The 26,565-nt window shown below is 41.6% G+C and overlaps 1 protein-coding gene across 1 annotated transcript; it reads left to right on the forward strand.

Annotated features, from left to right (window-relative positions):
- Positions 1–15,754: 15,754 nt before the first annotated feature.
- Positions 15,755–26,042, forward strand: LOC106601100 (G-protein coupled estrogen receptor 1). Its single transcript, XM_014193024.3, has 2 exons — positions 15,755–15,985; positions 23,483–26,042. Exon 2 carries the CDS (start codon positions 24,224–24,226, stop codon positions 25,328–25,330), a length of 1,107 nt encoding a protein of 368 aa, XP_014048499.2. The 5' UTR covers positions 15,755–15,985; positions 23,483–24,223; the 3' UTR covers positions 25,331–26,042.
- Positions 26,043–26,565: the final 523 nt, after the last annotated feature.

The following is a 26,565-nucleotide window of genomic DNA, read 5'->3' on the forward strand; positions in this document are numbered from 1 at the left end:
GGCACAAACAAGTCTGTTATACTAGAGACTATAGTCTTAGAAAAAAAGGTGCTACCTAGAACCTAAAAGAGTTCTTTAGCTGTCCCCATTGCAGGCCCACGGACCAATAAAAAAGAAAAGAAGCTCAGTCGGGGTCTCAACTTACTGTTGAGAGTTAGAATAATAGAATACACTAAGCACAAATTATACATTTGGTTGTTCATCAGCAGTCACTCAATTAGCCCATGTCAGCTACATTTTTATTTAGATTGGTAAGTTAGCAGCCAGCTATCTAAACATGTAGTAAGATGGTCAAATTATCACCCGGGGTGGGGCCCATTGATCATCAGTAATTATATTAAAAACTGCAAACATCCACCCTATTGGCAAAATTTGTAGAATTGCCTGAAACTAGTTATAACATTTAAAAAATCTTCTCTTCGCCCCATGGAAAAATGTGTAGAATTGCAGAAAACTTGCTTTTAAACGGAAACATTTTCTCTACGCTCCATGGCAAAATGTGCAGAATAGAGGAAATTAACTTTATTTTTTCTTCTTCTCTTTGCTGTCAAGATGGGGCCACTAAAATGGTGGGGGTGGTGAGTTCCATTTTGTTGTGGCACCTGCCCCATCAAAGTTGCCCATCCCTGCCATAGGAGAAACCTTTGAAGAACCCTATTTGCGTCCAGGTAGAACCTGGAACTAAAAAGGGTTCTACCTGGAACCTAAAGGATTCTCCTATGGGGACAGTCAATGAACCTTTTTGGAACCCTTTTTTCTAAGAGTGTATGGCCTCTGTGAATCACATCTGCAGTAAACAAACATTTTGTTGCTATTTTCCATAATATACAAGCTCTCTAGACTCTTGACACAACTATATCCACAAAAAGGACTTCTCGAAACATGCCAAGCCACTACTGTAGCATTGTTTTAGTTAAGTTCATAAATCATCAATTATTAATACTAGTGTGCCTCCCAGTGGTCATCCATTGATGATGCGCCAGTATTTGACTACAGTTTTTCTCAGTTGCTACAAACAAGTTTTGGATCTGTGTTGGAACCTACAGAGTGTGAATTAGACTGTGACATTCAGGGGGTCTCTATTTGTTTTATTCTACAACAAGTCATGAGGTTTTCATCTGATTGTCAAACAAATCACTTAAAAAAGTAGGCTACCTGCAAACGTTCGTCCACTCCAAAATTAATCCAACTTCCAAACAGTACACTTTTTGCATATCTTAGACCACCTTTCGCAGAACTTTAAATACAAATGTCATCAGTGAATACAAAATTCACTCCTAAAGACCTACTCCAGTCTCATTGTGACCTGTTCATCACGTGATTTACTTGACCTTTCACACGTGGCAGGAATAAGTGTGCTGGTTTATAGTATTTGTTTTGTTCACAGAATGCTTACACATTATTTTCCATATTTCCCTCCCTTGGTTACATAATTTTAGATCATAAGAGAAAAGTGTGCAATTGACCTTTCACTAAGCCCCGCCCCCCTTGGTTACTGTTGCAACCTCCGACAACATTTTCCCTGGACGCTCAATCGCCTCACAATGATCTCATACTGTGGTTCTAATACACAATTAAATTAAACACAGACTACCCCTTGCTAATTAGGAAACTCTTGGGTATGATGTGGTGGACTGTGATTACAATTACTTCACGGGAACCTGGTAAAATTGGGTTTTTAGTGTAGCTAGCCACTGAATGGCTCTGAATTCACTGTCAGCATGCAGTCAAAGCTATAACCCCTTGTAGAGCTAACTAGTGCTCTCAAATCTTATCCTGATGTGGACAGCAGATGGGAGTTGAATTTATAACATTGCTAACTTAGCTAGCTAACATACACTACCTTTCAAAAGTTTTGGGTCACTTAGATATGTCCTTGTTTTTGAAAGAAAAGCACATTTTTGGTCCATTAAAATAACAACAAATTGATCAGAAATACATTGTAGACATGGTTAATGTTGTAAATGACAATAGTAGCTGGAAACAGCTGATTTTTAATGGAATATTTACATAGGCGTACAGAGGCCTATCATCAGCAACCATCACTCCTGTGTTCCAAGGGCACGATGTGTTAGCTAATCCAAGTTTAGCATTTTAAAAGGCTAACTGATCATTAGAAAACTCTTTTGCAATTATGTTAGCACAGCTGAAAACAGTTGTACTGATTAAAGAATCAATAAAACTGGCCTTCTTTAGACTAGTTGCATCAGCATTTGTGGGTTCGATTACAGGCTCAAAATGGCCAGAAACAAAGAACTTTCCTCTGAAACTCGTCGGTCTATTCTTGTTCTGAGAAATGAAGGCTATTCCATGTGAGAAATTGCCAAGAAACTGAAGATCTCGTACAACGCTGTGTATTACTCCCTTCACAGAACAGCGCAAACTGGCTCTAATCAGAATAGAATGAGGAGTGGGAGGCTCCGGTGCACAACTGAGCAAGAGGACAAGTACATTAGACTGTCTAGTTTGAGAAACAGACACTTCACAAGTCCTCAACTGGCAGCTTCATTATATAGTACCCGCAAAACACCAGTCTCAACGTCAACAGTGAAGAGGCGACTCCGGGATGCTGGCCTTCTAGGCAGAGTTGCAAAGAAAAAGCCATATCTCAGACTGGCCAATGAAAATAAAAGATTTAGATGGGCAAAAGAACACAGATACTGGACAGAGGAACTCAGCCTAGAAGGCCAGCATCCCGGAGTCGGGATCCCAATTAGCCAACTCCAATGGGGACAGCTAGTATTACTGGGGTCCGACACATACATTAGAAAAATACATTAGAGACAAGACTTTACAATTTACATTACTTAAAAACATTAACATGTGGTGTGTGTGTGCATCTATCAGTTACACATACATGTCAGTACATACACACAACAAATAGTTCACATTGTGGAGAGTTGTTGTGCCGTGAGGTGTAGCTTAATTTTTGGTAAATGAGACAGAGAGCTAGCTAGTGAACCACCTGAGCTAGCAAACAATGTAACAAAAGCATAATTTCAGATTCTAAAAAAATACTCTATCAAAAGTCTCTGCATTTCAGGAATCACAGTAGCAAGTAGCCTACTGTTCAATAATTTAGCCATTTAAGCATTACTTTTTTTGAAGAAAACTTTGCCATAACCCGCACTATTTTTCATGCGATTTGAACGTGAGCTTGGAGCTCTGCTATTGGTTAGCCAAAATTCTAGGGCGGGTAAATTGTGGTCATTGTTTCCAGCAATCCGTAAATACTACTGCATGAAATTCTAAATTACCCCATCAGTGTCATACCACAGTATGGAGAAAGATCTGTCTAATTGTTGTGATTTTTTAACAATACTGTTGACATGCAGAGATGCAGAAAAAGAAGTTGGGTTACTTCTTACTCCTAAATCATCTCCAACATTGGGACCTTCCATTCGGAACTTTGCTTTGGTGTGGATTTAGACCTATAGATTAGTATCAGTTGTGTTCCTTGTATTCACCTTTCCTTATTTCTATTGTAGATTAAGTTTCTGTGTGCCAATGGAAAGTCTACAAAACTATGAGCAAACCAGCCTTTGTATTCAATTGGATTGTGATGATACTGATGAATGAATGTTGCATACAATGTGCTAATTTGTTGATAAAAGAAAAAAAATCTTGAATAATATTTCGCTTGATGTGTATAAAATATGCAAAAAAGGAGAGCAATTGCCCATAATTCTGCACCTTTGGATAGTTTTCCTTCCAATTTGAATCATGATTTAGTGACTGCAAAGAAAATGTGTTGATCTTCTGGGATTTTTAAAAGACAGACTAACTTTCTGTTTTGTCTGCTTGGACTCAAGAGATAGAGTTGAAGTCGGAAGTTTACATATACCTTAGCCAAATACATTTAAACTCAGTTTTTCACAATTCCTGACATTTAATCCTAGTAAAAATTGTTTTAGGTCAGTTAGGGTCACCACTTTATTTTAAGAATGTGAAATGGCACAATAATAGTAGAGAGAATTATTTATTTCAGCTTTTATTGCTTTCATCACATTCCCAGTGGGTCAGAAGTTTACATACACTCAATTAGTATTTGGTAGCATTGCCTTTGAATTGTTTAACTTGGGTCAAACATTTCAGGTAGCCTTCCACAAGCTTCCCACAATAAGTTGGGTGAATTTTGGCCCATTCCTCCTGACAGAGCTGGTGTAACTGGGTCAGGTTTGTTTTTTCTTTATTTTGACTATTTTCTACATTGTAGAATAATAGTGAAGACATAAAAAATTTGAAATAACACATATGGAATCATGTAGTAACCAAAAAGTGTTAAACAAATCAAAATATACCACAATCCCCCGACCTCGACCAAATTGAGATGGTTTGGGATGAGTCGGACCGCAGAGTGAAGGAAAAGCAGCCAACAAGTGCTCAGCATATGTAGGAACTCCTTCAAGGCTGTTGGGAAAGCATTCCAGGTGAAGCTGGTTGAGAGAATGCCAAGAGTGTGCATAGCTGTCATCAAGGCAAAGTGTGGCTATTTGAGGAATCTCAAATCTCATTTGTTTAACACTTTTTTGGTTACTACATGATTTTATGTGTTATTTCATAGTTTTGATGTCTTCACTATTATTCTACAATGTAGAAAATAGAAAAAATAAAGAAAATCCCTTGAATGAGTAGGTGTTCTAAAACTTTTGACTGGTAGTGTATTTTATATTTTATATTGTTCAAAGCAGCCACCTTTTGCCTTGATAACAGCTTTGCACACTCTTGGCATTCTCTCAACCATCTTCATGAGGTAGTCACCTGGAATGCATTTCAATTAACAGATGTGCCTTGCTTAAAGTTAATTTGTGGAATTTCTTTCCTTCTTAATGCATTTGAGCCAATCAGTTGTGTTGTGAATAGGTAGGGGTTGTATACAGAAGATAGCCCTATTTGGGAAAAGACCAAGTCCATAATTATGGCAAGAACATTTCAAATAAGCAAAGAGTGGAATAACTACAATGCTGTTGATTTATCCTCAGTTTTCTCCTATCACAGCCAGTAAACTCTATAACTGGCCTCATGGTGAAATCCCTGAGCGGTTTCTTTCCTCTCCGGCAACTGAGTTAGGAAGGACACCTGTAGCTTTGTAGTGACTGGGTGTATTGATACACCATCCAAAGTGTAATGAATAATTTCACAATTTTTGTACCTCTACCAATAGGTGCCCTTCTTTGCGAGGCATTGGAAAACCTCCCTGGTCTTTGTGGTTGAATCTGTGTTTGAAATTCACTGTTCGACTGAGGGACCTTTTTATTTTATTTTATTTCACCTTTATTTAACCAGGTAAGCTAGTTGAGAACAAGTTCTCATTTACAACTGCGACCTGGCCAAGATAAGGCAAAGCAGTGCGACAGAAACAACAACACATAGTTATATGGAATAAACAAGCGCACAGTCAACACAATAGAATAAAAAGAAAGTCTATATACAGTGTGTGCAAATGGCATGAGGATGTATGGCAATAAATAGGCCATAGTAACAAAGTAATTACAATTTAGCAGATTAACACTAGAGTGATAGATGAGCAGATGATGATGAGCAGATGATGGTGTGTAAGTAGTGATACTGGTGTGCAAAAGAGCAGCAAAGTAAATAAAAACAATATGGGGATGAGGTAGGTAGATTGGGTGAGCTATTTACAGATGGACTATGTAAAGCTGGAGCGATCGGTTAGCTGCTCAGATAGCTGATGTTTAAAGTTAGTGAGGGAAATGTAAGTCTCCAACTTCAGTGATTTTTGCAATTCGTTCCAGTCACTGGCAGCAGAGAACTGGAAAGAAAGGCGGCCAAAGGAGGTGTTGGCTTTGGGGATGACTAGTGAGATATACCTGCTGGAGCGCGTGCTACGGGTGGGTATTGTTATCGTGACGAGTGATCTGAGATAAGGCAGAGCTTTACCTAGCATAGACTTGTAGATGACCTGGAGCCAGTGGGTCTGGCGACGAATATGTAGCGAGGGTGTCACGTCCTGACCAGTAAAGGGGTTATTTGTTCTTATAGTTTGGTCAGGACGTGGCAGGGGGTATTTGTTTTATGTGGTTCAGGGTGTGTTTGTGTATGTGTTCATGTAGAGGGGGTATTTGGTTTATATGGTTCGGGTTGGTTGTGTATGTAGAGGGGTATTTGATTTATTAGTCCAGGGTTTTGGTTATTGTTCTATGTTAGTTTATTTCTATGTTCAGTCTAGTCGTTTGTATTTCTATGTTTAGCTAATTGGTGTTGGGGCCTTCAGTTGGAGGCAGCTGTCTATCGTTGCCTCTGATTGAAGGTCCTATAAATAGGAATGTGTTTGTCATGGGATTTTGTGGGAGATTGTTTCTTGTTTTGCTGTGTGCCTGACGAGACTGTCTAGTTCGTTTGTTTTTTGAATACCTTGTTTGTGTTTTTCCTTCTTCACTAATAAAAAGAAGAGTATACATTTTCCCACTGCGTTTTGGTCTACATCCTACGACACCCGTGACAGAGGGCCAGCCGACTAGAGCATACAGGTAACCTTACAGATAATTGTATGTGAGGACAGTGGTGTAAAGTACTTAAATAAAAATACTTTAAAGTACAACTTAAGTCGTTTTTTAGAGTTTCTGTACTTTACTATTTATATTTTTGAAAACTTTCACTTTTGTACTTTTTATAATGTACTTTTTACTCAAATTTTGCCCGAGACCCAAAAGTACTTGTTACATTTCAAATGCTTAGCAGGACAGGACAATGGTCCAATTCACACACTTGTCAAGAGAACATCCTTTTGAAACTTAAGTATATTTAAAACCAAATATTTGTAGACTTTTACTCAAGTAGTATTTTACTTGGTGACTTTTACTTGAGTCATTTTCTATTAAGGTGTCTTTACTTTTACTCAAGTATGGTAATTGGGTACTTCTGCACCACTGTGTGTGGGCTACAGAGATGAGGTAGTCATTCAAAAATCATGTTAAACACTTATTGCACACATTGAGTCAATGCAACTTAATATGTGACTTGTTAATTTCTGGGGGGAATGGCCCTAGCCCTCACCCTCTGATCCAATGGGTCCCAGACATGCTCAATGGGATTGAGATCCGGGCTCTTCGCTGGTCATGGCAGAACACTGACATTCCTGTCTTGCAGGAAATCACAAACAGAATGAGCAGTATGGCTGGGGGTCATGTCAGGATGAGCATGCAGGAAGGGTACCACATGAGGGAGGAGGATGTCTTCCCTGTAATGCACAGCGTTGAGATTGCCTGCAATGACAACAAGCTCAGTCCGACGATGCTGTGACACATCGCCCCAGACCATGACGGATCCTCCACCTCCAAATCGATCCCGCTCCAGATTACAGGCCTTGGTGTAACGCTCATTCATTCGACGATAAACGCGAATCCAACCATCACCCCTGGTGAGACGAACTGTCACTCGTCAGTGAAGAGCACTTTTTGCCAGTCCTGTCTGGTCCAGCGACGGTGGGTTTGTGCCCATAGGCGACGTTGTTGCCGGTGATGTCTGGTGAGGACCTGCCTTACAACAGGCCTACAAGCCCTCAGTCCAGCTTCTCTCAGCCTATTGCGGACAGTCTGAGCACTGATGGAGGGATTGTGCGTTCCTGGTTTGACTCGGGCAGTTGTTGTTGCCATCCTGTACCTGTCCTACAGGTGTGATGTTCGGATGTACCGATCCTGTGCAGGTGTTACACGTGGTCTGCCACTGCGAGAACGATCAGCTGTCCTTCCTGACTCCCTGTAGCGTTGTCTTAGGTGACACACAGTACGGACATTGCAAATTATTGCCCTGGCCACATCTGCAGTCCTCATGCCTCCTTGTAGCATGCCTAAGGCATGTTCACGCAGATGAGCAGGGACCCTGGGCATCTTTCTTTTGGTGTTGTTCAGAGTCAGTAGAAAGGCCTCTTTAGTGTCCTAAGTTTTCATAACTGTGACCTTAATTGCCTACCGTCTGTAAGCTGTTAGTGTCTTAACGACCGTTCCACAGGTGCATGTTCATTGATTGTTAATGGTTCATTGAACAAGCATGGGAAACATGTTTAAACCCTTTACAATGAAGATCTGTGAAGGTGTTTGGATTTTTACGAATTATCTTTGAAAGACAAGAGTCCTGAAAAAGGGCCGTTTCTTTTTTTGCTGAGTTTATTTAGGCTTGCCATAACAAAGGGCTTGAATACTTATTAACTTGAGACATTTCAGCTTTCATTTTCAATTAATTCATAAAAATACTGAAAACGTTATTCCACTTTGACATTATGGGTTATTGTGTGTAGGCCAGTGACCAAAACATCTCAATTTAATCAAGTTTAAATTCAAGCTATAACACAACAAAATGTGGAACAAGTCAAGGGGTGTGAATACTTTCTGAAGGCACTGTATGTACCTCAAGTGCTTTTCGGTCCCAAATGCCACCCACCACTCCTCAAATTATATTTCAGAAAATAACATTTCCATTTTGGAGCACTTCACAATTCTCCTTTATGATTGTATCAAGTCAAGTCAAGATATCATAAATCAAGCTGTTTTTGAAATGTTCATGAAGAAAGCTACAGAGGAGCAAGTCCTCTCACAAATTATGCTTTGGTGCGGCACATCAAAAGCAAATAATACACGTTATTTATATAGCTTTTTCCACAACATTGAGTGCTTCACAACAACCTGGCCTAAACCCCCAAAAAGCAAGCGGTACCAATGTGGAAAGGAACAATTTAAAAAAGATGAAAGGAACCTTCTTTAGCTGTACCGGGTTGAAGGTTGGAGTGCATATGACCATCTGGTCCAGATAAGTTGTAAATTTAGACGAGAGTATGGTAGAGTATGTGACAGTTAATGAATCAGTTGTTCATTTAGGCAATATTCATGGAAGGGATGACCAACAGGGTCATAGTAGATGAGAGTGTGCAAGACCCTCTAGCCAGAGAGTTGTCCACATAGGTTGACAAAGATCTCATATTCTATATTTCAATACACTTCATCACTATTGGGACATAAGTCCATAATGAGTCTATATCTTGGCATTCTGAGAATGTGGCCAAGCCATCAGAGATGTGCTGTGACATTTTGGCAACTGGTCTTTTTGTATAGCTTACTGAAGTATATTTTATTCGTCCAGAAGACGCAGCAGATTCTCTTGAGACAACCACTGCTAAAAGACTCCACCCTTCTCATGTCATTCTTGACAACAGGGCAACATGCCAGTCCATAAAAAAGAACAGATTTGACATACAGTTGAAGTTGAAAGTTTACATACACTTAGGTCGGAGTCATTAAAACTTTTTCAACCACTCAACAAATTTCTTGTTAACAAACTATAGGTTTGGGAAGTCGGTTAGGACATCTACTTTGTGCAGGACAAAAGTAATTTTTCCAATATTTTTTTTACAGACAGATTATTTCACGTATAATTCACTGTATCACAATTCCAGTGGGTGAGAAGTTTACATACTCTAAGCTGACTGTGCCTTTAAACAGTTTGGAAAATCCCAGAAAATGATGTCATGGCTTTACATCATTTGAGTCAATTTGAGGTATTTCAAGGCCTACCTTCAAACTCAGTGCCTCTTTGCTTGATATCATGGAAAAATCAAAATAAATCAGCCAAGACCTCAGAAAAAAATTTGTAGACCTCCACAAGTCTGGTTCATCCTTGGGAGAAATTTCCAAACGCCTGAAGGTACCACGTTCATCTGTACAAACAATAGTATGCAAGTATAAACACCATGGGACCACGCAGCCGTCACACCGCTCAGGAAGGAGACCCGTTCTGTCTCCTTGAGATGAACGTACTTTGGGGTGAAAAGTGCAAATCAATCCCAGAACAACAGCAAAGGACCTTGTGAAGATGCTGGAGGAAACGGGTACAAAAGTATCTATATCCACAGTAAAACGAGTCCTATATTGACATAACCTGAAAAGCTGCTCGGCAAGGAAGAAGCCACTCCTCCAAAACCACCATAAAAAAGCCAGACTACGGTTTGCAACTGCACATGGGGACAAAGATGGTACTTTTTGGAGAAATGTCCTCTGGTCTGGTGAAACGAAAATAGAACTGTTTGGCCATAATGACCATCGTTATGTTTGGAGGAAAAAGGGGGAGGCTTGCAAACCGAAGAACACCAACCCAACCGTGAAGCACGGGGGTGGCAGCATCATGTTGTGGGGTTACTTTGCTGCAGGAGGGACTGGTGCACATCACAAAATAGATGGCATCATGAGGAAGGGACATTATGTGTATATATTGAAGCAACATCTCAAGACATCAGTCAGGAAGTTAAACCTTGGTCGCAAATGGGTCTTCCAAGTGGACAATGATCCCAAGCCTACTTCCAAATTTGTGGCAAAATGGCTTAAGGACAACAAACTCAAGGTATTGGAAAGGCCATCACAAAGCCCTGACCTCAATCCTATAGAGAATTTGTGGGCAGAACTGAAAAAGCGTGTGTGAGCAAGGAGGCCTACAAACCTGACTCAGTTACACCAACTCTGTCAGAAGGAATGGGCCAAAATTCACCCAACTTATTGTGGGAAGCTTGTGGAAGGCTACCCGAAACATTTGACCCAAGTTAAACAATTTAAAGGCAATGCTACCAAATACAATTGAGTGTATGTAAACTTCTGACCCACTGGGAATGAGATGAAAGAAATAAAAGCTGAAATAAATCATTCTCTCTACTATTATTGTGACAATTCACATTCTTAAAATAAAGTGGTGATCCTAACTGACCTAAGACAGGGAATTTGTACTAGGATTAAATGTCAGGAATTGTGAAAAACTGAGTTTAAATGTATTTGGCTAAGGTGTATGTAAACTTCCGACTTCAACTGTAGCTTTTCTATTCTAGGTGGATTTTTGGCAGCTCTGCTAAGACATCGACATGGGATGAGTTGCGTAAATGCAGAATGAGAGGAGTTTGTTTAGAGATGCTACAGCTGAGAGAAGAGGGTCAATACCTCTGCGTTTGTATGATGTGGTTTTGGTCATGATCCATTCAATTGTATTAAAGGATAGGAGAGATGACTGACCCTGGCCTGTCTCACTCCAGACTGCACAGTGAACCACTTAGAGAGGGTACTGCCAAAGAGAATATACATGAAGAGGTCCAGAAACTGATTCTCCAATAGAAATCCTGATCATGTCTGTAGTCGATGTCATAGCGACTTTAGCTAGCTAAGCTCATGCACAGTAACACGCCATCGGGTCTAACGGTCATGCAGGCCATCAAATCAAAGGGACTCCTTCGATATAAAGCTGTTTTTGACAGAAATTAGAACATGTAGCTTTGACAAGGTTGTTTTAATAGCATGATGAGCTACTTTACATTGGCTTGAATATAGGTTGTGCTTTCACAGAAAAGTAACTACTAAGGAAGACAATTTTCTTTCTCCCAATGACTCCACAAACCCCACATTGGTCACTTGGAACTCTGGGTGTGAAAATTCTTTGGTATTGCCCATAATGACTCTGCATTTGAAGTAGTCGAAAACATGTCCATGATTGTAACAATACCATAGAATCTCAGAATCTGTGGAGAGAGCATACATCTATTCCATCCTTGTCATGTGCAGAATCCTTCTTGCTCCTGCCTTAGCTTGGTGTCAATGGCTGACTCCATACATACATTTTCAGTAAAGCAGAATAAAAATGATTGATTCCGCAGTACTCCTAAACTGGGTTTTAAGTCGCACTCCAGTCTCCGTTTCATTGCATTTATCACCTGATTTACTTAACAAAAGGCACATCTCAAGGTCGTCCAGATATCCTCATGGCATGACACAAGTGGAGGGTTCGGCCTTTCCTCTTTTGTTCTCTATTGCTCCTCTATTGTTCCCGTAAGCAAGGGGGAGGCCGATGACATCAGAGGGCACCATGAGACCAACTCCTTGAATGGCCTACTCCTTGAAGTTTGCTGTTATGTCAACAACAAAAAACTTTTACTCAAAACATACTTCTTTAATTAATATAAGTGTGTATACATTACTGTATTTATACATGGGATATTGTTTTTCAACAGGAAAGTTAAAAAAAATTGCTGGAGTGCATCTTTCAAGTATGAGGTTTCTCAAAATATATATATATTTTATGAATCAACAACATAAATAATATGATATAGTGTACGTAGTCAGAAACTGATTTCATTGGATTTGTTCACATGGCTTACCATGGTAGTCCACAATTATATAATGAACTGAACTGTTTTTTATGTTGAGCACGGCATCACGTTGTTCATGGCTCCAATCAGGCCTTTATGGTAGAGTGGCCAAACGGAAGCCACTCCTCAGTAAAAGGCACATGGCAGCCTGCTTGGAGTTTGCCAAAAGGCACCTAAAGACTCTCACACCATGAGAAACAAGATTCTCTGGTCTGATGAAACCAAGATTGAACTCTTTGGCCTGAATACCAAGCGTCAGGTCTGGAGGAAACCTGGCAATATCCCTACGGTGAAGCATGGTGGTGGCAGCATCATGCTGTGGGGATGGATGTTTTTCAGCAGCAGGGTCTGGGAGATTAGTCAGGATCGAGTCAAAGTACAGAGAGATCCTTGATGAAAACCTGCTCCAGAGCGCTCAGGACCTCAGACTGGGGCGAAGGTTTACCTTCCAACAGCACAACATCCCTAAGCACACAGCCAAGACAACGCAGGAGTGCCTTCGGGACAAGTCTCTGAATGTCCTTGAGTTGCCCAGCCAGAGCCCGTACTTAAACCCGATCGCACATCTTTGGAGAGACCTGAAAATTGCTGTGCAGCAACGCTCCCTATCCAACCTGACAGAGCTTGAGAGGATTTGCAGGGAAGGAAAAAAAGTAATGGGGTCTGAATACTTTCCGAATGCACTGTATCCTGGAGACAGGCCTGATCTGGAATAAGTCAATGTCATAATGACCCACTCACTCTACGGGGCATGTTAGCAGCACAGCCATTCAGAGAGGGTTATGAGAGGACATGAAAGCTACAGTATGTTGAATAGAGAGTCTCTATGGTGCATGGGTGAGCCGTGCTTCCAGGAAGCTGGCCCTCTTTAGAGTGTGTTATCCTCACCACTGGGCCCCGCGATACACTGGGCTCTGACAGGCAGTCATGTAGTCCGGCTCCTACAGCACCCTGTATGGAGCACCACTGTAATTCACCAATAGGCATACAGTACACAGAACCAGGTCCTCTTACCCACTGGGTGGGTATTCATACTGTCTGGAACCCATTGAAAGTCATCACATGACTGTGTGATATGAATGCATTATGAATGGGTGTTGGGATGAGTGTTCTCATTATTTGTGAATTATCTCCTAGCTGTTTTGATGTTGTAGCTATATGATTGAAATGTGCTATCCTCCTTCTTAAGGCTCCACTCCTTTTTTTTCAATTTTCGCCTAAAATGACGTACCCAAATCTAACTGCGTGTAACTCAGGACCTGAAGAAAGGATATGCATATTCTTTATACCATTTGAAAGGAAACACTTTGAAGCTTGTGGAAATGTGAAATGAATGTAGGCGAATATAACACATTAGATCTGGTAAAAGATAATACAAAGAAAAAAACATGCATATCTGTTCAATTTGTTGTATGATGACTGCCCAAATGTGCCTAATTGGTTTATTAATACATTTTCAAGTTCATAGTTGTGCACTCTCCTCAAACAATAACATGGTATTATTTCACTGTAATAGCCTTCCCTGTAGCTCAGTTGGTAGAGCATGGTGTTTGCAACGCCAGGGTTGTGGGTTCGATTCCCACGGGGGGCCAGCACAGAAAAATAAAAAATGTATGAAATGAAATGTATGCATTCACTACTGTAAGTCGCTCTGGATAAGAGCATCTGCTAAATGACTAAAATGTAAAAAAAAAAATGTAAATGTATAGCTACTGTAAATTGGACAGTGCAGTTAGATTAACAAGAATCTAAGCTTTCTGCCCATATCAGACATGTCTATGTCCTGGGAAATGTTCATGTTACTTACAACCTCATGCTAATCACATTAGCCTACGTTAGCTTAACCGTCCCGTAGGGAGGGACACCGATCCTGTAGAGGTTAAGGCTTAAACATCCATCTTTAACCTGTCTCTTCCCCTTCATCTACACTGACTGAAGTGGATTTAACAACTGACATTAATAAGGGATCGTAGCTTTCACCTGGATTCACCTGGTCAGTCTATGTCAGAAAGAGCAGGTGTTCATAATGTTTTGTACACTCAGTGTATAATTTAGTGTGGAAATAGCTTATTTATGCCAACAGGATCTTTGTGTTTGCCTGTGCATCTGTACTGAGATCAGTTACACAATGCATAAAGAAATAAGCCCCCTGTGAAGAAGAACTTCCTGTTTTGGTGTCAAGGCCAAAATGAGCAGCATCAGTCTGCCTGCCTCAGATACACAGTGTGAATGGCGATGTAGAGCAGTTAGTATGGTAGTTACATGAGCAGTTCTGTTCCATCCACCAGATGGCCGTATCTAAACACAGACTGGCTCTGTACACTGTCAGATAGCTCAGCTGTCACAGAGGCACTACACTATCCACCATCAACCGCAATAAGAAGAGGGACACAGTCATAATATATTTAATAAAGTCTTCAATTGGGTCTACTGTCTGTGACTGTCTGTGACCCACTTGCTGACATTAAGGACCAACCTCAGAGGAAGTGTTCAACTATGAGCCTCATCTAAGCATCATCTGGTGTCCATCCCTCTTTCTCTCACTCCCCCCTTTTCTTTCGTCAAAATGTATTCTGCTCGGAGGTTAATTATCTTCCCTCTTTTTTGCTTTCTCTCTTTACTCCTCCTGTTTTTCTCATCTTGATAACAAAGCTGTGTTGAAGAAACCAGAAGCCTCTAAAGGGCATCAAATGTAATTATGAGGAGAATGGGGCAAACTCACAACTCACTTTGCTTTTAATACATAGCGGGGTCAACTATTACCTGTAAAATATAAGGAAGCCATGCTTGGCTGTCCTCATTTGGCCTCTTGAAAAAATATCTGTTTATAGTCATGGGTGTTCACTAACAATTATCTTCTAATCTATGAGTATCCTATACAAAAACAGTTAGTGACTAAAATGTTTTGTGATTGAGAGCTCTGCATACCCTTTTGGGACTAACAAATCTATTTACCTTCTACCGCCTGGTAAGCTTTCTTATCATCTGTGTTTCCCTTGGAAGCAGGCTGGTAAAAGTGGCATCAGTGGTATTTACTGGAGTTCCACATTAAAGCCACTCATGCCAGATTCCCTCCAGCTGGACCCAGTTAGGCTGTCCTATGCCAAATGTTTTTCAGTGCTTTTTGAAACTAGTGAAATATGTTCACTATGCAATGGAAACATTAAACAGATCTGCTGTGAACAGGATGTCAATGCAAACTCCTTTGAGAGGCTTAACTAAGAGGAATGAGGTATATGCCTATAAAGTATATACAGTATAGTGATGTATGACTATGACCTTATACAAACGATATACTGTATTCTCTGACGGGATGTGTACAGCGCTGTGTTTTCCTTGCTCAGACTAGATGGACTCTACAGATGAGGCTGTTTCCTCGGGCTACTGTCTATAGACTATGTACATAGAGACCTGGGCCAAGTTACATCTGGAACCTTTAGAAGATCCCATAGCATCCACACACCTCGCTGGGTTAATAATTAGGTCACGAAACCTGAACGCTGAATGCTTTGAGCAATTCAGGTAGGGTTCAGGGAGAGAGGTGTGAGGGAGGAGGGGAGAGGAGGAGGAGGGGGTAGATGAGTGAGGGAACAAGCATGGTCACAAACAAAGCAAGTTTCATGAGGGAGGAGGTCTAGTGATCAGCTCCCGCGTTTGCTTGAGCGCTCTCTCCTCCTCTTCTTCTGGCTCCTCTCTCTCTCTCTCCCTCTCTCCCTGGGTTGGGGTGAACAGCAGGTGGCGCAGGCAGTGAGTGCAGCCTCAGCTGGACATGGGGATTAGAAATCGGTGACACTCCACTGACTTCTGCACTGGAGCTTCACACTGGATGGACAACAAGCCCACCACGGAAAAGTAAGTGGTTTTCTCTGCTCTCCATCCCTGTGTGATATTGTAGCTGTTTTATAACTATTACAGAGTTGAAGAAAATAAATAGTCTCAGATATTAGAAGGAGAAGGTGCAAACTTGAATTGGATGGGAGGTTTCAATAGATCAGGACCAGAGATGAATGGGGTTTTTCCTCTGCTCATTGTTAGATTTCATTTCACTTCAATGGTGTTACAAATTAGACAGTTCAAGTTGTTATTTTCAGATTTAAGATTGTGTAAAAAATGGGGACATTCAAGAGTCCATTCTAGAAAAGAAAATGAACGTGTAGCCTGGTGCGGATAAGCTGCCTGTTGCGTTTGGGGTTGATGGACCATTTGTACCTTCATGCCCAGTGAACAGAAAGTGATTTGTGATGTATCATTTGTTATCCGCTCTTCATTTTTTCACACTAACCTACATGTCTGAACTGGTAGATTGACATCCTGTTTCCCTAGAGAGACAGGGAGCTGTCAAGTCTCATGTCTCACTAGCACCATGCATCTCTTCTTCTGTCCACAACAACATAACCCCTCCTTAGTTTCTAGCGATAGATGCCCAGCTTGATTGCAATAGGGCCATTGCGGGAGCTTTTTGCCTGGTGCTTAAGCTTTTTAGCTGGCTTATAAATGGGGTGTTATGACAAAAGCTGTATAATAACGCAAAATGGGGTCACCAGACAGTGCAGATGGAGGATAAACAAATTACATATCAAGCCAATTAATACAGATAGAATGCCTCACATCATTCTGCCTCAGGCTATAAAAGTCTTCCTGGTAACAGGAGTTTTCATGTATGACTGTACTAAACGACATAAAGGGTCAAATAAAATGTACCAGTATGTTTATCTTTGAATTATACAACTGCCTTTATAAGGGAATTATATTAATCTTAGCTTTCCTAACGTGGGTCCTGTTGATTCCTGATCAGCCATCCATCTTGGTCCATATCAAAATAAAGTCCCCATGTCTAATCTAAGTGGGCTGGCATGTCTTTCTACACTTATCTGCCTCCTAGGACTGCCAGTGCCATTTCATTGGCAATATGTTCCAAAACCATCACAGCAGTTTGAGGCTGCATTGTGGAAACGTTAGATGATGTATTGCTCTAAGTGTCAAATCCTTCATTCTGCTGGAAGTCAAAACAGACAGTCAACGTTTGTTTGCCAAAGGATAATGGTAATATACTGCATGGTTGGGTTAGCAAGGCTTCCTGGATGTTTCTCAGATGGCTCAGAGGCTATTCTCCCTGTGAGATGAGATCCCTATATCTCATTTATCCAGTTTTTTTTTATTTCCTGTGCATACATGCTTCATGGCTAAGGTATGGCTGTGAAAGCCAGCACTCAGGGGAGAGGAGGCAGCATTAATATTGCAGAGGTTTTCCTTTTTGTAAATGAAAAGACTGAGGGTCTGAGTGTGAACGCATGCTAAAGGTCAAGGTTCCCTCTGCACTGACGGAAAACAGGCAACGGGAAGTGTCATGATATTATTTACACTGTAAAGGGGTTGCTGTGAATTGAACAGTAAGTTACAGGCAGCAAAGAATCATGTAAGTTACTGTATTTCATATTGCACACACCACATACTGGTTAAATTGGTACAGCATTCTTACTAATAGGTGGAACAAATATTACAAGGCAGGCGTCAAAATATTTTAATGAGCCAGAAACAACAATACCATGCACCTAGAAGTGGTTAAAAGGTTTTGGCGCTCCAAAAAAATACAGTACAGGGATGGATTACAGTACCATTCGAAATACAGCAATTCTTTCCCCTCCTACATCATTTTCTCACAATGCACCATAATTTACAATATGCTGCAGTAAAAAGTTTCATGGTATTTTCCTGTTGATAATATCCCCAAATTACCATATAACTTAGTTTTCCTTTACAGTGTAGCTTAGACTATTGTTTAGCTAAGACCAACGTGGAGAAATTAAAATTGGGATAATGTGCAAAACAGTCAGGGTTAGATTAATGTTATATTTTTGTTAGTAAAGGCTGGTGCACGATATCTAAGGAAGTCTCAAGGTTTTGCTTGCCTGAGGTAGAGTATCTCATGACAAGCTGTAGACCACACTATCTACCTAGAGAGTTTTCATCTGTATTTTTCGTAGCTGTCTACATACCACCAAAGACTGAGGCTGGCACTAAGACCGCACTCAATGAGCTGTATTCTGCCATAAGCAAACAGGAAAACGCTCACCCAGAGGTGGCTCTCCTAGTGACCGGGGACTTAATGCAGGAAACTTAAATCGGTCCTACCAAATTTCTATCAGCATCTTAAATGTGCAACCAGAGGGATAAAAACTCTGGACCATCTTTACTCCACACACAGAGACTCATACAAAGCTCTCCCTCGCCCTCCATTTGGCAAATCTGACCATAATTCTATCCTCCTGATTCCTGCTTACAAGCAAAAATTAAAGCAGGAAGCACCAGTGACTCGATCAATAAAAAAGTGGTCAGATGAGGCATATGCCAAGCTGCAGGACTGTTTTGCTAGCACAGACTGGAATATGTTCTGGGATTCCTCCGATGGCATTGATGAGTACACCACATCAGTCATTGGCTTCATCAATAAGTGCATCGATGACGTTGTCCCCACAGTGACCATACGTACATACTAGAGGTCGACCGATTAATCGGAATGGCCGATTTAATTACGGCCGATTTCATGTTTTTACAACAATAGGTAATCGGTATTTTTGGACACCGATTTGCCGATTTTATTTAAAAAATAATAATAATTTTATACCTTTTATTTAACTAGGCAAGTCAGATTAAAAACACATTCTTATTTTCAATGACGGCCTAGGAACTGGGGTTAACTGCCTTGTTCAGGGGCAGAACAACAGATTTTTACCTTGTCACCTCAGGGATTCGTTTTTGCAACCTTCCAGTTACTAGTCCAACGCTCTAACCACCTGCCTTACATTGCACTCCACAAGGAGCCTGCGTGGCAGGCTGACTACCTGTTACGTGAGGGCAGCAAGAAGCCAAGGTAAGTTGCTAGCTAGCATTAAACTTATCTTATAAAAAACTATCAATCTTAACATAATCAGTAGTTAAACTAGTAATATCATCAACCATGTGTAGTTATCTAACGTGTCCTGCGTTGCATATAATCGATGCGGTGCCTGTTAATTTCTCATCGAATCACAGCCTATTTCGACAAACGGGTGATGATTTAACAAGCGCATTTGCGAAAAAAGCACTGTCGTTGCACCAATGTACCTAATCATAAACATCAATGCCTTTCTTTAAAATCAATACACAAGTATATATTTTTAAACCTGCATATTTAGTTAATATTGCCTGCTAACATGAATTTCTTATAACTAGGGATGTGACGTTGTGTTACTTCTCTTGCGTTCCGTGCAAGCAGTCAGGGTATATACTTCAGTTTGGGCCGCCTGGCTCATTGCGAACTGTGTGAAGTTCATTTATTCCTAACAAAGGCCGTAATTAATTTGCCAGAATTGTACATAATTATGACATAACATTGAAGGTTTTGCAATGTAACAGGAATATTTAGACTTAGGGTTGCCACCCGTTAGATAAAATACGGAACGGTTCCGTATTTCACTGAAATAATAAACGTTTCGTTTTTGAAATGATCGTTTCCGGATTCGACCATATTAATGACCAAAGGCTCGTATTTCTGTGTGCTATTATGTTATAATTAAGTCTATGATTTGATATTTGATAGAGCAGTCTGACTGCTCTTCGCAATTCTTCAAGCATTGCGCAGTTTATGACTTCAACCCCCAAGATTAGGCTGGTGTAACTGATGTGAAATGGCTAGCTAGTTAGCGGGGTGTGCGCTAATAGCGTTTCAAACGTCACTCACTCTGAGACTTGGGAGTGGTTGTTTCCCTTGCTCTACATGGGTAACGCTGCTTCGAGGGTGGCTGTTGTCGATGTGTTTCTGGTTCGAGCCCAGGTAGGAGCGAGGAGAGGGACGGAAGCTATACTGTTACACTGGCAATACTAAAGTGCCTATAAGTCATCCAATAGTCAAAGGTATATGAAATACAAATCATATAGAGAGAAATAGTCCTATAATTCCTATAATAACTACAACCTGAAACTTCTTATCTGGGAATATTGAAGACTCATGTTAAAAGGAACCACCAGCTTTCATATGTTCTCATGTTCTGAGCAAGGAAATTAAACATATTGCACTTTTACTTTCTTCTCCAACACTTTGTTTTTGCATTATTTAAACCAAATTGAACATGTTTCATTATTTATTTGAGGCTAAATTGATAGTATTTATGTATTATATTAAGTTAAAATAAGTGTTCATTCAGTATTGTTGTAATTGTCATTATTACAAATAATAAATGAATACAAATCGGCCGATTTAAATTAGTATCGGCTTTTTGGCCCTCCAATAATCGGTATCGGTATCGGCGTTGAAAAAGCATAATCGGTCGACCTCTAGTACATACCCCAACCAGAAGCCATGGAATACAGGCAAAATCCGCACTGATCTAAAGGCTAGAGTTGTCACTTTCAAGGAGCGGGACTCTAACCCAGAAGCATCCCGCTATGCCCTCCGACCAGCCATCAAACAAGCAAAGCCTCAAAGCAGGACTAAGATCAAATCGTCCTACACCGGCTCTGAAGCTCGTCGGATGTGGCAGGGCTTACAAACCATTAAAGACTACAAAGGGAAGCACAGCCGAGAACTGCCCATTGACATGAGCCTACCAGACGAGCTAAACTGCTTCTATGCTCACTTCGAGGCAAATATCACTGAAACATGCATGAGAGCACCAGCTGTTCCGGAAGACTGTGTGATCACGCTCTCCGCAGCCGGTGTGGGTAAGACCTTTAAACAGGTCAACATTCACAAGGCCACAGGGCCAGACGGATTACCAGGACGTGTACTGCGTGCGTGCTCTGACCAACTGGCAAGTGTCTTCACTGACATTTTCCACCTCTCCCTGTCCAAGTCTGTAATACCAACATGTTTTAAGCAGACCACCACAGTCCCTGTGCCCAAGAACACTAAGGTAGCCTGCCTAAATTACTACCCGTAGCACTCACGTCTGTAGCCATGAAATGCTTTGAAAGGCTGGTCATGGCTCACATCAACACCATTATCCCAGAAACCCTAGACCCACTCCAATTTGCATACCGCCCCAACAGATCCACAGATGATGCAATCTCTATTGCACTCCACACTGCCCTTTCCCACCTGAACAAATGGAACACCTATGTGAGAATGCTATTCATTGACTACAGCTCAGCGTTCAACACCATAGTGCCCTCAAAGCTCATCAATAAGCTAAGGACACTGGGACTGAACACCTCCCTCTGCAACTGGATCCTGGACTTCCTGACAGGCTGCCAGGAAAACAACCTCTCCCTCAACTTGATCAAGACAAAAGAGATGATTGTGGACTACAGGAAAAAGAGGACTGAGCACGCCCCCATTCTCATCGACGGGGCTGTAGTGGAGCAGGTTGAGAGCTTCAAGTTCCTTGGTGTCCACATCACCAACAAACTAACATGGTCCAAGCACCTATTCCCCCTCAGGAGACAGAAAAGATTTGGCATGGGTCCTCAGATCCTCAAAAGGTTCTACAGCTGCACCATCGAGAGCATCCTGACTGGCTGCATCACTGCCTGGTATGGCAAATGCTCGTCCTCCGACCGCAAGGCACTACAGAGGGTAGTGCGTAAGGCCCAGTACATCACTGGGGCAAAGCTTCTTGCCATTCAGGACCTCTATACCAGGCGGTGTCAGAGGAAGGCCCTAAATATTGTCAAAGACTCCAGCCACCCTAGTCATAAACTGTTCTCTCTGCTACCGCACAGCAAGCGGTACCGGAGCACCAAGTCTAGGTCCAAGGCGCTTCTAAACAGCTTTTACCCCCAAGCCATAAGACTCCTGAACATCTAATTAAATGGCCACCAAGACTATTTTAATTTGTCCCCCCCCTCCCCTTTACACCGCTGCTACTCTCTGTTGTTATTATCTATGCATAGTCACTTTAATAACTCTACCTACATGTACGTATTATCTCAATTACCTTAACTAACCGGTGCCCCCGCACATTGACTCTGTACCTGTACCCCCCCGTATATAGTCTCGCTATTGTTATTTTACTGCTGCTCTTTAATGACTTGTTCCTTTTATTTCTTATTCGATAATGTTTACTTTTTTTACATTTTAACTGCATTGTTGGTTAGGCGCTCGTAAGTAAGCATTTCACTGTAAGTTGTTGTATTCGGTGCATGTGACTAATAAAATTTGATTTTGATTTGAGATTGATCTAATAGCTTTGTGAGTCTAAATAAATTACGGTACATGATCTATTATCAATAATACAATTAAGCAAATGTAAAGTGAAGAGAGAACAGCGACTGGAACGAGCTGCAACAAACACTCAAACTGGACAGTTTTATCTCAATCTCTTCATTCAAAGACTCAATCATGGACACTCTTACTTACAGTTGTGGCTGCTTTGCGTGATGTATTGTTGTCTCTATTTTCGTGCCCTTTGTGCTGTTGTCTGTGACAATAATGTTTGTACCCTGTTTTGTGCTGCTTCTGTACCATGTTGTGCTGCTGCCATGTTTTGTTGCTACCATGTTGTTGTCATGTTGTGTTGTTACCATGCTGTTTTGTCATGTGTTGCTGCCTTGCTATGTTGTTGTCTTAGGTCTCTCTGTATGTAGTGTTGTGTTGTCTCTCTTGTCGTGATGTGTTTTGTCCTATATTTTTATTTAATTAATTTTAATTTTTAATCCCAGCCCCTGTCCCCGCAGGAGGCCTTTTGCCTTTTGGTAGGCCGTCATTGTAAATAAGAATTTGTTCTTAACTGACTTGCCTAGTTAAGTAAAGGTTAAGTGAATAAAACATTGATTGAACATTGATTTATGAAATGTCTTTACTGCGTCACTGTTTAGGAATATAAACATATCGTCTCACAGATTAATGATATTTGCTTATCAAGAGTATAACAAGGGCTGTCTCTTACGTGTATAGAAAGCATGTGCCCCGCTCTAGCCAAAACATCAGATTTAGAATGGTTTTGTTCAATGTTAATTAGCTCGAAATCTATTTTCCCACCATCCCACCAATTAATAAAAATTAAGTCTGTAGCAGGATGATAGACTGAGCTAGCATTGGCTGAAGATTTCAAAGCAGCTGGTTTTCAATGAATCTGTTTAAGCCTGAGAATGTGCATTTTAATGTCCTTTGGTAACCACCAACGAACTTCGTCTCATCTCGGAATTAGTAGAGACAAACTGTTGAGTTCAACCATCATATATGATTGATTGCTGTGTATACAGTTCGATACCAGTAAATCATTTTACCTGAGATGAAACCTCTGGTCCTTTGGAGTTTGATATGTGCTCAGTCACTAGACAGACAATCAGACATATGTCATTTGACCAAAGGCTGCTGAGCACCTAATCCTTCTTTCATGTAATGACTTTCTTCTTCTGTCTTCTCCACAGCTCAGGTGTCACAGCAATAGCGTCACAGGCTGAGGTTGGGTGAATAAACATGCACATGGACTGGATGAGACAAGCCAGCACTGGAATCAGAACGTGTGAAAAACAAACGGCTCAAAAAAAGAGAAAGAAGCAAAGTCCCTAAGTACATGTTGGTCCTTAGGTTGAACCACATGGATCATGTAAGCCCTTAAGTTGAACCACATGGATCATGTAAGCCCTTAGGTTGAACCACATGGATCATGTAAGCCCTTAGGTTGAACCACATGGATCATGTAAGCCCTTAGGTTGAACCACATGGATCATGTAAGCCCTTAGGTTGGACCACATGGATCATGTAAGCCCTTAGGTTGAACCACATGGATCATGTAAGCCCTTAGGTTGAACCACATGGATCATGTAAGCCCTTAGGTTGGACCACATGGATCATGTAAGCCCTTAGGTTGGACCACATGGATCATGTAAGCCCTTAGGTTGAACCACATGGATCATGTAAGCCCTAGCAGCCTCTGCCGATAAGAAAGGATGATATCAAAACATGGAGGTGCTGCTCTGTGTCTGTACCCTCTGTCATCTATTGCTAGGCAAACCTTGATATCAACATGGGGTCAGACAACCCTTAAACTATTTATATATTTATAAGAACTGACTTCTGTCAGCATGCAAATGGAGCATAGATGAGAGAACCATTTGAGACAGAGAATCGGGCATTGACACGATTGAAGTATGTAGGCTATATGACCTATGATTCAGGACCTTCAAAGCAAAGACACAGGCAGTATGGAAGTGCAGACCACCTCTCTGGTTCAGGTATATGTCAACGGTACGGAGCAACTAAACACCTCATACGACTACAACGTCACGGACGCGTCTGAGAACCCAGACACCTATCAGTTCTACACCATCGGCCTCTTCCTCTCCTGCCTCTACACCATCCTCCTCTTTCCCATCGGCTTCATTGGGAATATACTCATCCTTGTGGTCAACCTCAACCACAGGGAGAAGATGACCATCCCAGACCTCTACTTTGTCAACCTGGCGGTTGCAGACCTCATCCTGGTGGCAGACTCCCTCATCGAGGTCTTCAACCTCAATGAGAAGTACTATGAGTACGCTGTTCTGTGTACCTTCATGTCCTTATTCCTGCAGGTCAACATGTACAGCAGCATCTTTTTCCTGACATGGATGAGCTTTGACCGCTACGTGGCTCTGGCCAGCTCCATGAGCAGCAGTCCTCTGAGGACCATGCAGCACGCCAAGCTCAGCTGCAGCCTCATCTGGATGGCCTCCATCCTGGCTACGCTGCTCCCCTTCACCATCGTCCAGACCCAGCACCGCGGCGAGGTGCACTTCTGCTTCGCCAATGTCTTTGAGATCCAGTGGTTAGAGGTGACCATCGGCTTCCTGGTGCCCTTCTCCGTCATCGGCCTGTGCTACTCGCTGATTGTGCGTATCTTGATGCGAGCGCAGAAGCACCGGGGCCTGTGGCCTCGCAGACAGAAGGCCCTGAGGATGATCGGGGTGGTGGTGCTGGTGTTCTTCATCTGCTGGCTGCCTGAGAACATCTTCATCAGCATCCAGCTGCTGCATGGCACGGACGACCCGGCCCAGCGCAGCACCTTCAGCGGCCACCTGTGGCACGACTACCCGCTGACGGGCCACATCGTCAACCTGGCCGCCTTCTCCAACAGCTGCCTCAACCCCATCATCTACAGCTTCCTGGGGGAGACCTTCAGGGACAAGCTAAGACTCTTCATCAAGCAGAAGGCCAGCTGGTCCGTGCTCTACCGCTTCTGCCACCACACCCTAGATTTACACATACCTGTGAGGAGTGAGGTGTCGGAGGTGTGATGCTGCAGGATCAGCAACATCTTTGTATGAAAGGTTAGGATGTAACAGAAGTCCAGGGGGGAGGAAGAGCTATGTGCTGATGTGTCTACCCAGCAGGATCCTGGGAATTGTCTTCATGACACTCTCAAGGCTTCCAGAATTCAGCTTCTTATAAGTGGTAGAGATACCATGGAGGAAAACTGAAACTAACCATGAGGCAGCCATTTTGTCTCCTGTAAGCGTGGGTGGAGAACACACTGTGTATCTACATGTCATTAGATATAAATAATGAGATCAGGTTATCAAATACACATTTGGAAAATGGAGAAGGCAAATTGATGAAAATACCAGGTTTGGTGTTCTTTCAATGTCTTCTCTTCACTTATCAAAAGACAAAGTCATTATTCTAATGTAACAAAGCTATACCTGTCATGAAACCGCAACAATCTACTCAGAGAAATGGCAGTGATGGAACAAATTAAAACAGACACATCAAAGGGACCAGTGACTTGCTTCTCCTTGACCCCAGTGTGGTTATTGTAACACTGTATACTGCTCAGAACTGTTTGAGTAACCCATAAGACTGCTAGACAAACCTGTTGTCGGATCGGTTTTTATGTACTGACAATTCACTGGATTGTAAGTAGATGTCCCTTTCCTCGTTTGCCTGTGCAAGCAATTGTCCACTAACACCACTTTTATTTAAATAAATAAAATAAGCGTTTGTTTTTTAGGAAGCTGTTGAGAAGCTCTTTGCTGACTTAGTACTGACAACCTTAAGTGTATTACAAAAAGTGGAAGTGGAAGACATGATATGCCTTCCACAAATCTAAACAAATCATTTTTCTACATATGAAAACAAATTGTAGGTGGTGACCTGCTGCATGCGCCCGGACGTCAGAAAAAGCTTCTTTACCTTTAATTTTTTCCTATGTTTACAGAATTCATTTGAAATATTTTTAACAAAAATATTCTTCAAATCAGGGTAGATAGCAAAGGAAACATGAATGTTCATTTTCCTCAAGCATACAGAAACAGTTGTGTGCCAGTGCCCTCAGTATTTGGAGAACGCTAAATATATCTAGTCAAGACCGATACTCATTCTAAAGACGGATGTTATCCACAGTATTATGACCCTAGTTGTCAACTCCTGTTTGCCTGAGGCAGAAACAAGGAGGCAGGTGTTGCTCTGAGCGGAGGAGATGGGACTATATGTAAACACATTACTCAATGAAAACGACAGAGGCGCTGCGATC

The sequence above is a fragment of the Salmo salar genome, chromosome 03 (genome assembly GCF_965601325.2).
Source record: "Salmo salar chromosome 03, fSalSal1, whole genome shotgun sequence".
Classification (NCBI taxonomy): Eukaryota; Metazoa; Chordata; class Actinopteri; order Salmoniformes; family Salmonidae; genus Salmo; species Salmo salar.

Coding starts and splice junctions, on each gene's coding strand:
- LOC106601100 (XM_014193024.3), top strand. CDS start 24,224: ATGATTCAGGACCTTCAAAGCAAAGACACAGGCAGTATGGAAGTGCAG.